The sequence below is a fragment of the Vanacampus margaritifer genome, chromosome 12, assembly GCF_051991255.1.
Source record: "Vanacampus margaritifer isolate UIUO_Vmar chromosome 12, RoL_Vmar_1.0, whole genome shotgun sequence".
Taxonomy (NCBI): Eukaryota; Metazoa; Chordata; class Actinopteri; order Syngnathiformes; family Syngnathidae; genus Vanacampus; species Vanacampus margaritifer.
In genome coordinates this window covers 21653898-21669896 of record NC_135443.1, presented here as the reverse complement: position 1 = coordinate 21669896, position 15999 = coordinate 21653898, and the positions used below count along the sequence as shown (strand labels likewise).

Below are 15999 nucleotides of genomic sequence, written 5' to 3'. Positions count from 1 at the left end.
CGTCTCTCAATCGAGATGAATCTCTTCAACAGTTTCTTGACACAAATATCCACCACATATAAATAAGCCTACACACCCCTGGTGATAGAAAATAATGACATAAATCTATTCTAAACATTTTCTACAATTAATGTCAAATTTCTCCTGTACAATTCAGTGGAAAGAAACATTCGGACTTCCACACTGTGTTGAAAGTGACTTTTACCTACCTCTATGATCTTCTCCCGGTTTTTGGTGGGATTCATGGGGGGCTCGGTGAGCAGGATCTTGCAATTGCGTGAGTCGATGTTGAGCTTCTCGGATCCGAATGTGTAGTCCCACAGGTGCTTCATGTCATCCCAGTTGCGCACAATGCCATTCTCCATGGGGTAGTTGACCTCCAGCATGGAGCGCAGCTCGCTGGCCTCGTCCCCTACCATCAAATCCTGAAAAACGAGGATGGGAAGTAGACCTACATTTCATCTTATAGTCCCAATTCATCTTTGTATCAGATCAGTAGTTAAACATGTAGTCAAACTCACCATCACACAGCTGATGATTCTGAACTATATTACCCAGCATGCACCATCACTCTACATGCACTTGTTTGTTTTAGTGACGTTCGTCAGCTCTGTGCAGCAACTAAGTGTCTCAACACTGCGTCTAGAAACTTCAGAACCGATGACGATGGTTGCCATTTTATGAGTTTACCCTTTGCAATTTATATTTTCACTTTCTTTCCATGTGCTGTGTGGTTTGTTTGTTTGGGGGGGGGGCCTTATCCAGCCTGTTTTCCATGTTTCTCTCCACTAGCACACCTGATTCATGATCAGGATTGTTATCAGGCTTCTGCAAAGCTTGCTAATTAGCTGGTCATTAGACTCAGCTGTGCTGCAGGAGGGAAACATGGAAAACAGGCTTGATAGGGGCTCTCGAGTACCGAACTTAAGCACCCCTGCTGTAGACATTTTTTTCATGTCCACCTCTGCATCTAAAATGAGCACAATACTTTTTAAAAATTTGGGTGACATTTTAGGATGATCCTAAACTTAACCTTATAAAGTTCAAATTAAACTGATCTTCCCTAAGCTATGGAATGCAAGGCAAAATTCACAATAGGTGTTTAAGACATGAAAATTGCCTTCTATGCCTTTCTATGACTCTTCCAGTTTCTCTGTATTTCTGTGCAGGGGCGGCATGACTCAGTAGTTTTGAGTGGTCATCCCCCATCCGTGAGGTTGTGGGTTCGATCCTCACCCCTGGTGACAATGTCAACGTGTCCTTGAGCAAGACACTTAACCCCAATTAGCTCCCAGTGGACCTGGGAGCACCTTGCATGCCAGCAGCCGAGCACTGGTGTATGAGTGTGTATGGTGAATGTAAGGCTTCAATTGTAAAGCGTTTTGGGCACCAGATGGTGTAGTTAAAGCGCTATATAAAAAAGCAGTCCATTTTACCATTTTATTGATGACAATCTGTAACACTAACCTCAGTAGCCACTTCAATGAGAACATCCTGTTTCACAGCAAGGTAGTGTTCAGACTTTTTCATCCATCCCATTATTATAGACATGTGCACCGGTAAACTGGGGCTGGGGACTAATTTTTCCGACCTTTCCATGGGGCGTTACTTAGTGAGTTTGGAACAGTTTGTTAAAAAAAAAAAGGTTAACTTTTATGTGCCGTACAGTTTTTTTCCTTATATTTAAGGACAGTGTCAAGAAAAGTATGTTCAAACTGTGCATGTTTATTAGATATAATTTTTGGGAATTAATTGGCATTGACACAAAATACAAATTCAAACAATCCTTTAGCACTTCATTGGTGAAGTCAAAATGATGGCTTCAATGTGTGAGTAGAAAGCAATAACAGTAACAAAAGTGGTCATATAATGGCAGGCAGGCAAGAAGATGATTCAAAGACCACACACCATCCTACACTTACCATCTTGTGGGAATTCTACTTCAACGGGGGGGGAAACACATGGAAGAAGAGGAAGTTGTGTGGATAAAACCGCAATAGGAACTAAACAAAGATTTATAAACAGCAAGAGGATGTAAGAGGAAAATCATAAAGCTTTATCGATTTAATTATTTACAGATATCTTTATGTTAAATTTAATATCTTTAAAATATTTGGCAATATATATATATTTTTTTTTTAGTTTGATAAAACCACATACTGCTGGCCGTTATAACCAAATTTAAATAGGAATGAATTAATGTGTCAACATTAATTGAAAACTACCACACATTTAAATGATCAACACAAATTTCACTACATAAATGACATAATTAAATAGTATTCTTTTTTTCCTCAATGTGTAACATAAGCTTTCTAGATGTCAAAATATGTCTGTGAAATGTTTTTTAAATAGCCAATGCTCATCCGCCCACTTAAACAGCAGCTTATGTTACCAGGACAACCAGGTTGGAGCTAGGGTTTAGGAGAAGGCAAGCTTCTACTTGTGGAATGACAAACTACGGTAGAAGGGCTTGCTCACACACACTAGGATGCTGAGATAGGGCAGCCTACTTGTTCAGCCCAGAGTAAAAAAACAGTATGAAGCGCAGGCCCTCATAGAGACAACATCTGTATTTTCACTCATGGATGCAGCACTTCATCATTAAGCCTCGGAATTACACTCAATTAGTGTAGCGGATCTGTACGGGAAACATTGCCAAACACAAATACAGTTTATGACTAGGGATGCACCGAAATTAAATTTTTGGTCCGAAACCGAAACGCCGCAAAAAAATTATGCCAATTTTTACTATCATTGCATTTATTATAATTAATTAAAATGATAAGATTATTATAAAATATTTACACCTATTTAGTACGGGCATTTTAACAAAGCACAATATAAATTGAAATGCGTCCACACCACAGACATCAGAGACATGTTGGCGAATGGTACTTTAAACACCAAACGCAGGGTGAGCAACTGAGCATTGTCTGGCGATGCAATTGCACTTTATAGTCGATGTACAGTAGTTTACACCGGCGGGCACGGATGCGTGCAGTGCTGTGCGGATGACGCATTTGTATTTGGAGCGGGACAAGTGAAAAAGTGGACGCGTTCGAGGGGCTCTCATCAAAGAAAAAAAGGAAGGCGTTGCAGGAGAAAGAGTGGCTCACCTGTAGTGCAGTACTCGGCAGCGCTCTTTTTTGACATAGTTTACCAAGCGGCCCTCTCCTTCTCCGGTGTGCACAATGAAGCTGCCGGTACTTTCAAATGCCAGTAAGCAGCAAGACGGACACTCTCTCCCGTGTTTGGTGTTTAATTCATACAGACACTTGCTTGCAGCGTCTGTTTTTTGTTTTTGTTTTGCTTACGTCACCACAACATCCTCTTTCGGCCATATTCTTTCGACTTGAATTTTATTTCGGCCAAATGCCGAAAATGCACATTTTTGGACGAAAATTTTCGGTGGCTGAATATTCAGTGCATCACTATTTATGACATCATAATTTGGCAAAATCATTTTGAAGCGGATTTTAAGGGTGGAAGGTTTAAAAAATATATTCTTTAGTGAATCAAAATGGCTGTTTTTCATTTGCATGAATTAAAAAAAATAGGAGGTGTTGTGTACCTTGATCTCAATGTTTCCCACTTTGGCCGTGGATCGAATAATGGGCCTGCCCACCAAGGCAGGAAAGATGTGCTCTGGGAAGTTGGAGCCAGCATAGCCACACTTGACAAACTACAAAACAAAAAAGTTGGCACATGAAGTTGTGAGGACATTTAAGCACATATGACATTTATTACTGGAATCATATTTACTTTTTTGTATGACAAGAAAGGAATCGGGTGGAAGGCAATCACAGAGTCAGTCACACTGAACATTTCAAAATACACGGTGTCTATTTATGTTGCAAAAGCAGTCAAATATCCACATTGGACACTTTAGGCTTGATGCAGGTGCTTTTAAACTGCACTCATTTTGCTGGGGTCATCGTGCCTCACCTGTGCAACTCAATTTATGTCAAATTGGTGGTTATATATTTAAAATTGTTTTTTTTCTACGAATGTTTACACAACACTTATGGTAAATTTCCCAAGAGAAAGCACTTGTACATTTTCTGTAAAGATTTTTTTTTATTCTATTATTTCTGTGGAGGTTGATGCAACTAAATGCAGGGTGGGGTGGGGGGGGGGGATTTAGAGCTTGTCAGCTTGTCAGGAGAATTAAAAATCCCAGAAAGGGAGGAACAAAAACAATTGTTTTGTGTTGTGTTGTGTTGTCTGTAAGTGGGGTGGGTGTCTGAGATATTATATATATTACATATTGCACCAAGAAAACAAGACTAAAAATATATCACAAAAATAGCATTTAAGCAGGGGTGTGTGTAGACTTTAAATTGACTTGTTTTTGTCTTTTCCATCCATTCCAACCACGCCTGAAAAAATAAATCTGAGCAGTGAGGAGAACATTTTTTATCCATAGATGTTAAAAAGGTGTACAGATGACACATGTGTACAGAAAAACGTCTTTTTATGGCTTCTTTTCTGCAACATCCTGTTTCAATGCTGAAAAGCAGCAAGAGAGGAAGTCTCTTCTGCGAAAACAGTCAACTATATCACATTTCTGCACACATGCAAACTGGTCAGTTACTGACTGGGGTCTAATTATACTACAAATATCCAAAATTATCAATGCAATTATGGCGCTTAAATCTGCGTTTAAGCGCAAGTAAGAACGCTGTACGTGTGGAATATGTGACTAGTATTTAGTAAGTCTACCACTTCCGGGTGGGTCTGTCGACATAAAAAATGCTCTACCACGTACATATTATTTGTATTATTATACAAAACTTAGGGGGAAAATATTAAATCAGCAGTTTTAACAGTAGGAAGTCACAAGCTGGCGGACGGAAAAACGATTAACCCTTAATTGACCTGACACGGCCTAGCCAACTACGCTTACAGCTTGCTAAAAAAAAAATAATAATAATAATAATATTCGAACCAAATTGTATTCAAATGTTCTAAATATTTATAATATTCACCAGCGGTATGAAGTTCGTGTGGACGGTATCGTGACGTTAAACCACATCAAAGGGTTCCATTGCCCGTCGGAAAACAGCAGCCAGCTGGAAAGCTAGCAGGCTACCTCAGCTGCAGACGTATAAGTGATTATAAAACTACACGCTCCCGCTTGGTATGCTTTTGTTTTTGACGGTCGAAAATATGTTAGTAGGATCGCAGTAGTGTATTCAGTAAAGGGGGAAATAACAGCGGCGTCTCTAAATGTATTTTCCATGTCACGTCCGGATGAATGAAAATTAGCCTCAGCTAGTTAGCCACACGCCCAGTTAGCACTGCGATTCCACTTCCTGATTCTTTCAAAGCGGTTAAAATGGCGATGGTTTAACGAAACGAGGGGGCAAGGTTCGAAACTCACCCCGGTGCCGTTGTCACACACCACCACTTTCCGTCCCTGGCTGTCCATTCTGTCTAAAGCCCCGGTTGCCACTGAACCTCCACGCAACTTTTCTTCAGCAAACCCGGAAGGAAGCCACGCCAGCCCGGACGAAAGGAGGCGGAAAGGACGGGGGCTCATCCGGTGTGTGCGTGTGTGTGTGTGTGTGTGTGTGTGTGTGTGTGTGTGTGTGTGTGTGTGTGTGTGTGTGTGTGTGTGTGTGTGCGTGCGCGTGCGCGTGCGCGTGTGCGTGTGCGCAAGGGGGTGGGGAGACAAAATAAAAGGAAAATAAAAAAATGGCATACTTTATGCAAATTGCATGAATTAGTGTCTGTGGTGTCTTTGAAGATGAAAGGACTAAAAAAAAAAATTCAGATGAAAGGGTGGAGGACCTCTCCATAAGATTGAAGGTTGGCTTAAAGTTTTTTCTCCCTAGGTTTGGCACATTCCTTGAAACTGAGATGACATTTTTAAAACTGCAAGCTCATTTGGCCTCAGACTTACATTTGTGCACAACCTATCAGTTCATTAGCAAAAGCACATATCTTTCCCAAAACTGCTCACATATGCTTCACTCCAAGTTCCTTTCCCAAACAACTTACATTACTAAGGAGGTTAAAGACTGTATTAACCGCAAAAAAAGGGCATTTAAGAACCAGGACAGAGCCCAGCTCAAACTGGTTCAAAAAAATCTCAACCACATGCTTAAAGCAGCAAAAAGGAAGCACAAAGAGACTATAGAACATTACTTTGCTGCTAACAACTCCAAGGAAACGTGGGACACCATGAGGAGGATCACCAACTTGACTCCTGCTCAAAAAGGTCTCAGCACCCTAAATGACCTCCAGAAGGCAAGGGAGCTGAATGACTTTTATTTAAGATTTGAAACCCAGGACTTCTCCTCTGAATGTGGGGAGGTTCTGAGGTCCATTTCAGTGAATGAGCAGGATTCAAGGCTGGTGATTCATCCCCATGATGTCCAATCTGCTTTTAGGTCTGTCTGCACAAAAAAGGCCTCAGGACCGGATGGGATATCTGCCTTTCTGCTAAAATCCTGTGCAGAGGAGCTCACAGCGGCATGGCAGCCCATCTTCCAGAGATCTGTGGACTCACACTCCATTCCCAGTCACCCGGTTCCTAAAAAACAATGTCCTGTGGTCAATAATGACTTCAGGCCTGTGGCTCTAACTTCCATTGTCATGAAGTGTTTCGAGAGGCTGATGGTGACCCTGCTCAACGGGGAGGTGGATGCACACTTAGACTCCCTTCAGTTTGCCTACAATCAGGGTCGCGGCACTGACGATGCTATCAACAGCATCACACATCTGGTCAGCAAACACCTAGGCCCTAAAGCTTATGCACGTGTGTTGTTCGTTGATTTTAGCTCAGCGTTCAACACAATGCAGCCGCACCTGCTTTTGGGTAAACTGAAGGAGATGATTGTGAACCCGTACATCTCGAGGTGGTATCACTCCTTCCTGATACAGCGTACACAGATAGTCAGGGTCAACAGCTCCCTCGGAACCCAGATTGATAAGCACAGGCGCCCCACAGGGCTGCGTCAGCTCCCCGGTCCTCTTCACGTTGTACACAAATGATTGTGTGACATCACACCCAGAGAACTTTATCATTAAGTTCTCTGATGACACATCTATCGTCAGCTTGCTGCAGGCCGGCGGTAGCCCACTGGACTATTTCTCAGAAATAGAGAAATTTGTCCAGTGGTGTGACCAGAATCATCTTGTGCTCAATGTGGGGAAGACAGAGGATATTTGATCCAAAAACTGTTGGTGACCACAGGCCAGTCGTCATTAAAAGCAATCACATCAGCCAGGTGGGTTCATACAGGTATCTGGGGGTCCACATTGGCAACACACCCAGCTGGAGGGTACATGTTGGAAGTCTCTGCTCCAAACTCCAACAGTGTCACTATTTCCTACGCAGACTTAGGGTCTATGTGGAGCAGAGGATCATGCTGTTGTTCTACCGGGCTGCATTGGAAAGTATCATCAGATACGGCATTGCGGCCTGGTACGGCAACCTGACTGTGCAGTCAAGGTCACAGATTGCCGGTCTGGTGCGGAAATTCCTGATTCCTGACCCCCATGAAGATCATGGGGGTCAGGAATCATCCTTCCCTACAGATGCTTTATGAGCGGTCCGTCACCGGACTGGCACAGAAAATTGTTACTGACCCGACTCACATTCTGCATCATGAGTTCAAGCTACTGCCTTCCGGCAGGAGATTCAGGGCCCCCATAACCAGGCTGAACCGCTACAAGAACTCATTCCTGCCGACATCCATCAAACTGCTTAACAACCAACATTAACTCAGTACAATAAGATACTGTATATGGTGCAATGTTGTGTGTGTGGAATATATGCAGCCGTGCTGTACATACTCATGTGTATATATATATATATATATATATATATATATATATATATATATATATATATCTATATATATATATATATATATATATATATATATAAATATATAGGAGTGTGTGTGTGTATATGGGTGTGTGCAGTCCTCATGTATGTACTTCTCTACACATGTATTCTTCTATTTATTGCTGCACTTCTTATTTAATTTTAATTTGATCTCTTTCTATTCTGTTGTTTTCTCTTTACTGTAAACTGCAGCTGGACGGAGTCCAGGAAAAAGTTCCCCACGTGGAAAATAAAAGTATATCGTATCGTATCGTATCGTATCGTATCGTATCGTAAGAGTCGGTACAGTCACAACCTGTGTTTCGCAATCAAATTTCTATGTCATACAAGTAGTCAGTGCCCCCAAAATGCATCATCCCTTTGGCATTCTGTGAGCACCACAAGTGCTATATACAGTATATATATATACAGTATATATATGAATATATATAAAACTCATACTCAAACTCAACATATCTCGCACACAGCGTTAATCAAGAACCAACTACTGTAACACTTTCACTAGCCTTTCCCCTCTTGGCCATCATCCTCATTCTCTTGGGCATCATACGCTGCTCTCTGTTTAGCCAAAGGTTTTCATTTACATTGCAGCGGATATTTTCCTTTTATAATGCAGCGAGGAAAAAAACGGCGCGAATGTCTCAACCATCCTCTACACTGGTCCCCTGTGATGTCTTCGCATGCAGCATCCATTGCTTGAAATAGGGTCAACTGGTCTTGTGCCCGATGTTCATACACGCTCCACCTCCAAGCAGAAAAAAACTCCTCAATTGGATTGAGGAAAGGAGAGTACGGTGGTAGTAGCTCTATGAGCATCCTTGGATGGGTTGTAAACCAGGCCCTGATGAGATGTCCATGATTGAAATTCACATTGTCCCACACAATCATATAGTTTGGTAGGTGAGGGCCTTTCAGACCTCTCTCATTTTCTGTGACCAGATTAGTGTACAGATGATCCAAGAAAATCAGGAGTTTCTGAGTGTGGCATGGACCTAAACCGTGATTTGGTTTCCTAGGTGAAAGTGTAGATTTTAGTAATACAAGTAAATAGCATGAGTACAGTGCAATACAACTGTTTAGTGCAATTTGTGCTGACATTATTAACTACAAAATGTTTTCAAACTATGTACAATATATTTGTATAAGATACATATAAAAAGTAATAAAAATTTGACGCACGCCCATTTTGCTAACAATTGACAGGAAACTTAGAAAAATTGACAAACATTAACGCTATTTTGATGGTTATTTTTTATAGACAATTCTGATTGACTGACATACATGCCTCTACCTTGTGCCCGTTTTTCCTCCTCCTCCTTTCGCCGCTTTCTTAATGGGCTTGGACCTTTTCATTGTAAAGGTTTTTGATGTATAGACAACAACATAAGCGAGCCAACCATCTATCAATAGCGCCAACATTCTCAGATGATGCGCGACCCCTCCCCCTACCTTTCACTGTAAACAGCAGTAGCAGGTCAGATTCAGGGTGCCAGGTCATGATCTCGTATTATTTGGACTAGAAGTCATAAAAAAATAATTATTATATCAAATATAAATGCAGTATTATATAACATAAAAATAATGTAATGTAATAATGTAAAATAAATAAAATGTATATGCTCTATAACATTTTGTAGCATCCTCGGTTAAAAGAAAAGTGGTCTCTCCAACTGATGGTTCACAACTTTTATTAAACCTTCATTTGTGTGAACATACTGTAAGAGCTACAATACAAATAAACAAAAATTGCCATTAATAACTCAAATAGTATGTTTTGTGTATCCTTTTACCCTATATATATATATATATATATATATACATACATTTTGCCATTTCCAAAAAAGGAGGACACTTGCCCCGGCCATGAAATTGTGGTACCAGTCGCATTTACACTTCACCTCCTATTAGTCACGCAATCCAACCAGACATTTTCATGAATTTATAAAATCCCCGGAAACCCCAACAAGAAAATGGTCAGCCCTACCAAAAGAGGATACATTTGGTCACCCTACCATATACTGTACTATAAATGAATTGCCTTAAATTATTACTTTTTACAGCCTTGACAATCTCTTGAGTACAATTTGTATTGTAAATAAACCATTTAACATTGCCCGTTGCCTTTACAAATACCTTTTCCTGTATCCTTCGAAATAAAAGTATCAACTATATTATAATAGCACATTAAAACAACGCAATTCTGCAATACAAAAACCAAAATATTAGTAGGTCATTTGCATATTTTATTTTAGAAAACCTGACGAGGAGAAATATTTTGTACCTTTTTTTTTTTGCCCTGCAATTTGGCGCCCCCTCCACTAGATAGTGCCCTAGGCGACCGTCTAATTTGCCTGTGCCCTGTGACGGCCCTGCCTGAATGATTGCATTACGGATCTGTCAGAGTGATAGCATTATTTGCAATCACAATGTTGCAGATTTCTTGTTCTTAATGGGGATTGAGAAGGCATCCCCTGCCATCTATTGGAGGTTGTCGACAAATTCTAGACATCGAAGTGAGAGAACAATTTGAAATGTTTGCCTTATGTATTTGTTACAGAACGTAAATGTAATTGCTATACAGTAAAGTGGATTAATTCTGCCCATTTATTTTCTCAACATTATTTTCGTTGTCATATTTATAGTATCTTATTGTATCAGATTGAGGTAAAATACTAGAGCACTTTAGGCCTACACACAAACAGAATGAATATTTTATACATTTCTTGCTTTACATGCATAGTACTGTGTACTGTCATGTATATATACGGTACTTATACACTTCTGTAATTCCATCACTGACCGAGTACCTACCGGTTTTCCCTGCGAAATATTTGAATGGAGGACACTGTAGAGCAAGGCACATTAGGCTGAACTCGGCGGCCTGCCTCAGCCATTGTGCAATGATGGTTGATGACGGATTTCATCAGGGACAGCATGGTGCCTTCGTGCTCCTCGGCCTCTTCCTCCTATTCCACCACCATGCAGTCTCACTCCTCGTCCACCTCCACTTCCTTTAACTCGAAGTTGCCCTTGTGGATTTACTTGGCCAAGTGCCTCCATGTTCACATTGCAAATGGCACTGGTATTGTTCAAGATCTATATATGCTTGACTGCAGTCTTCACAATCATGGACAGCACCTGTCAGATAATTCAACATAACTGTTTGATTGCTCTACCGAGATGTAGGAAACTCCTCATTTGTTAGTTAATGACGATCAATTACTGTCATGAATTTATCAAATATTTAATAAAATTCATATGTGAGATTTGTATATTATATGCTTGATTAATTTTGACAATTGAACGGATGGTTTTGCATATTATGACTTACACACTGAAATCCTGCTGACATGTTTTGGAGAGGAGATCCATTAGACTGAAAAACAACTAAACTAGATCTATTCATTTGGAAAATGTGCTAAATATGGGCAGATTGTGCTAACTGTAGGCTAATGTACATAACCATTACCACAGATCCACTAGACCAATTGTAAGTTAGTTTAGGGATTTGTCTATAGTATTTTGAAAATGTCATCTCAGTTTCAAGAAATGTGCCAAATCTATGGAGAAAAACTGTAAAAGAATCTTTCAAAATGCCATCATTCAAAAATGTGCTATCCATACTGTACATGGAGTTGTGGAACTGTTGTAGATATGTGTAAAACATTTCATAAGTTTCATCTGAATTATTTCAGTATTTACATTTTTGCATTGCACACCTTTTATTGCAGTGCATGTCATTTGGATTGAAGCAGTAAATCTGAATACTTAAAAAATCATTTGTCAGGGGACAACAGGTCAAAAAAAGTACTAAATAATTTCTTTTTTGTTGGGGGGGGGGGGTAAGGCACAAATTATCATGGGGGATTGGATGGATGGTAAAAAATATTTACAGACAAGAATATTTTGATGACAGAACACTAAGAAGCTTGTGCAATGATTGCTTCAGTGAACAAAAAATGGTAAGTGAATAGGACATAAAAAACATAATACAGACAGCGTGAACCTGTTTAAAGTTTTCAACAACGAACATTGAGATTGCTGGAACGCACCATTTTTTTGTCGGCATTGTCAAGTCCTGTCACAGCCAGGTGGTTTCTTTTGATAATCAAATTAATTTATGGGATCATTCACAGGTCCCCTGAAAAGATTGTACGCTGTATAAGAGGGGAAAAAAAGTGCAAAAACTTGTCATTTTCCATTGTGCACAGTGTTTCCATGATAACTTTCCCAACCTCTGCTTGAGGGGAAAGACCACAGTGTGAATACTGACAAGAGGAGGACCACCTGAGAACTGCTAAGACCTGGGCTGCTCAGCTAGAACGGAAAAAAATACAATTAAGATGACATGGCCTCCAATAAAAAAAATAAAGAATCAATACTTCTACATACTTGCATTGAGTTCTCTGAGAGGCCTGTGTGTGTTGCGGCCCTGGAGGTGGTTCCTGTGTATCCTAGATAACAGTCTTGTTGGGCTCCTGGTATAAAAATAATAATAAAATAAAGTAACATTTTGACATGGATGGTAAAAGTGGTCTGGGATTTACCATGTTCCCAGAGACCACGCCGAGACACCTAAGCAGAGTCCTGTTGGCGTGGGAAGTCCCCCACCGGAAATTGAGGCCTGCAAGCCAGTGCGCGTCCTGGTGGGGGAGCCAGAAGCCTGACCGGACCCTGGCAAAAAAAGAGTGAAGACGGTAAAAAACATCATTTGTGATATGAAGAAATGACACCAACATAAATCATTTAAAAACTTTATTTCCCAGCAAATATGTGACCTTTAACCTATACAACGGAATACATATTTAAACTTTTAGAGCGACTAGTATATAACTAGTATAAACGGTCTTCCAAGACAAACTTCAATTCCAAATGTTTTCCTCAAGGTTTGATTTTTATCATACCGCTCAACTATGTTTTCCTCACAATCAGGAAGTTGTTGAGGATGAAGCAGTGTCTCTAAGTTTGGCACTTCCTCCTCCTCATCTTGTTTCTTGCTCACAGCTGGGACCTCCGTCTCAGGAAAAGACGCCCGGAGGAGCTGGTGGACAGGGAAGAAAAATTTGCAAAATGGTGTCACTGCTCAGTTGTTGTAGAGAAAGGGTTTGCAAACTTTTTGGGTCCAGGGAGCCCTTACAGGGAAGATATTTTTCCAATGATCCCCTTATAATCCTAGAACCCCTAAAATGTAACTCTCATGTGTACCCATAAATGCCATAGGAACTAAAAACTCAACAACAAATACGTATTAAGAAAAAGTGGGTGTTTTTTTTTGTGGTCATTTTTTTAAATAATTAGGCCCCCCACCTAAACTTCAATAATTAGTATATCATTGATTCTTAAAGTGTGTTACGGGTATAACTAGTGGTACACAAAAGAAGATTAGTACAACTTTCCTATATTTATCCTTACAGTGACTTGCAATATTATTTTCATGAACATTTACACCTACACTGATACTGAAGTTAAATGTTGATTATGATGGCAGTACTCAGCATTTTTTTTAGGTGGTACTTGGCAAAAAATGTTCGAGAACTGTGATATGACAAAAACTGGACCCGCAAGCTACAGCTCGCGGAACCCATTTTGAGAACCACCTAAAGTCTGCCTACTTGTTGCATACGGTTGTTCTGGTCTTTAAAATCGCCCCACTTTTCACCACCATCTTGCTGTGTAGAGGCCGAGCAGAAGTCCGCAAAGCTTTCACTCGAGGGGAGACCGGACCGACCCTTGGTGTTGTCGGCAAGGAATTGTGAGGACTGCTTAGAGGTAGGACAAGTCCCCTGAGATGCGTAACACCCGTCCTCTACCATTAGATCATCATTGTCATCATCTATATGATCCTCATGGGAGGCGAGTGAGGACACGTTGGGTTCCGAATCCTCGGATGGCCCCTTGAACGAAAGGGAGTCCTGATCCTCAGAGGCAGGGGACATTTGGGGAGCATCCTGAGTACTGCGATCAAGGCGGTGGTGAAATGACCTGGGTTCGGAGTCCATGATGACGTCTCGTGCTTCCCTCGGACCGTTTGCGGGTCTCGTCGCGCCAGTGAAGCCACAACACTACGGGTGTGCCGCCTGCTCCGCAAACATGGCGAAATCGGAGAATCCCGCCTCCTCCTCGGGGGTGTGGCAGAACCTGTTTGTAAGGGGCAACGGCAGCCTGCCGGACAGTTTCGCTTGGTGAAGAAAGTTGCACTTCAGGTGGAATGTTGGATCAGTGGAAGCTGTGAGGCCACGAGAATATTCCCGGAACTCTTCTTCGTCTGATCCCGCCTCTTTGTTGTCATCGTCCAATGAAGGGCGAGCTGATGGGTGCTGAGAGGTCAGAATATCTGGCTCCATTCATTCACTTGAAGGATGAAGAAGACATCAAAGATTAGTTATGTAATTTCAGACAGCAGTTCAACAAAACACCCACAAGTTAGTTCCAATTTTGCTATTGTCTTTTATTACAATTTTACACAAAAGGGAAAATGCAGACTTTTAAAACCCAACAACTCTTTAGCACTGAGCTCGTGCAAAATTGTTGTAAGGGAAGGCCTGTCAATTGGCATTGGCACAAAACCCTGTGAAGGCAACTGTTCACTTTCACACAGCCATCGTGTCAAAAATTTTCACTTTTTACAGCCAAAATCCACTCCCTTTCACACAGCCATCCTGCAAAACAGCCTCAATAGCTGAGCCAAAGTTAACATACAGTATTTCCCTTTTATACACAAGCCAGCGAAGGCTGGAGATACTTTTAGTGACTGCAGAAATATGACAGCTTGTACAGTCCAATGATTCCTGCAAAATGGCCCGCCAGGTTTATAATCCAGTGATTCCTGCAAAATGGCCGCATCAGAGCTGTTTAATTAACACGAGACAAACTTGGATTTTACAACATCAATTGCAACTCAAATCTCGACTCCTTTGACTTGGCCCAAAATTTCTACCTTTTTACTGCTTTTATTAGAGTCATAACATTCTTAATATCATTCTTAGATCTTTCTAATTATGCTGGTTTCATTTAAATCAATTCATCTTTGAAATTTTCCGCACACACCAACTGTGAGAAGCTTAGCGTGTGGTCGCTAATCGATCGGTTGATTGACAGGTTTACCTTGCAGGGTGCCTGTATATAAAACCCACAATCATCACAACACACTAAAAGGACCACCACCCATTACCTCAAAAGTTTCGACCTTTGACGAATAAGAACAACCAGAAAAGTGATGAAACTAACGTTTAATCACACATATTTTACATTCTGCCATTTTGTCAAAAGGTTGATGATTAGCTACTGAGTAGGTAGCCAGCTAGCCCGTTCGGCCTGTCGTCCAAACAATAAACACATCACTAACTAACGACTACCTAAAAACACCAAAGCGACATTTTAAAACATATACCTGCAGTTTATTCACGTTGTTCCTCAGCGTGTTGTGGCCGATTAGAAATTTAGCCGTCATCTCCGAGTCCTGACGTCATCGTCGTCATACGTAAACACCAACCCAGTTGGTCGATTATGTGTGACTCAGTTTGGCTATCAAGCTACAGTGCTTGTACACACTACCACCTGCTGGACTAACTACAGGAACGGTTTTTTTTAGTTGTTTTTACATTTTTATTTTCTCAATATAAAAATAAATTACATTGATAACAAATATTTCGTATTTTTCATAATTGATAAATGCTATGAGAAACAAATAAAAAATCTACCATTTTCACTGTATTTGGTCAGCAAACACTTTAAACAGTGTAGAAAACATTTATAATTTTTAAATTACACAAAAAACACAACATATTGACAGTGTTGATTGATTTACAGTATTTTGGTCCTGTGAATTTATTTTTTATGCAGTTACATGAATCCATTGACAAAACAAATACAGTACAGTATCAATACGCTGATACCAAATTCTGATTCTGTGATGTTATGTATTGTTATTTCTTAGTATCAATACACAAATTTGATGTGTTTAATCTTTATCACTCATAGTATAGCATTGATACACCAGTATAAAAATATCAATACTCTTGTCGTCTTGTATTGTCATCACTCACAGTATCAACAAACTGGTAACAAATATTGTTACTTTGATGAGTTGTATAATAATGGCACACAGTCTAGTATCAATGCACCAGTATCAAGTATTG

General features: G+C 40.4%; 2 protein-coding genes across 8 annotated transcripts in view; both read right to left on the bottom strand.

The window, feature by feature from the left end:
- LOC144061079 (actin-related protein 2-A) overlaps positions 1–5554 on the bottom strand; it is a 20701-nt gene extending 15147 nt beyond the window's left edge. Inside the window, exons 1-3 of the mRNA XM_077581144.1 lie at positions 5387–5554; positions 3575–3685; positions 210–425 (exon numbers count right to left, since the gene is read on the bottom strand). Of these exons, the coding sequence (XP_077437270.1) occupies positions 210–425; positions 3575–3685; positions 5387–5545 (486 nt within the window). The 5' untranslated portion in view covers positions 5546–5554. The remainder of the gene's footprint in view (positions 1–209; positions 426–3574; positions 3686–5386) is intronic.
- A 3978-nt stretch (positions 5555–9532) lies between these two features.
- LOC144061878 (uncharacterized) lies at positions 9533–15380 on the bottom strand. 7 transcript variants are annotated; one of them, XR_013296309.1, is made up of 8 exons: positions 15252–15380; positions 13474–14212; positions 12788–12902; positions 12409–12535; positions 12254–12339; positions 12097–12178; positions 11914–12018; positions 10854–10999 (listed from the first exon to the last, which is right to left on the bottom strand). XR_013296309.1 is itself a non-coding variant. In XM_077582772.1 (6 exons), exons 2-6 carry the CDS (start codon positions 13858–13860, stop codon positions 12159–12161), a joined length of 735 nt encoding a protein of 244 aa, XP_077438898.1. In that variant the 5' UTR covers positions 13861–14212; positions 15252–15380; the 3' UTR covers positions 9533–12158. The 7 variants fall into 7 exon arrangements, 2 of the variants coding, with proteins under 2 accessions (XP_077438898.1, XP_077438897.1); XR_013296308.1 differs by having other exon boundaries at positions 9533–12018; XR_013296307.1 differs by having other exon boundaries at positions 11914–12178.
- Positions 15381–15999: the final 619 nt, after the last annotated feature.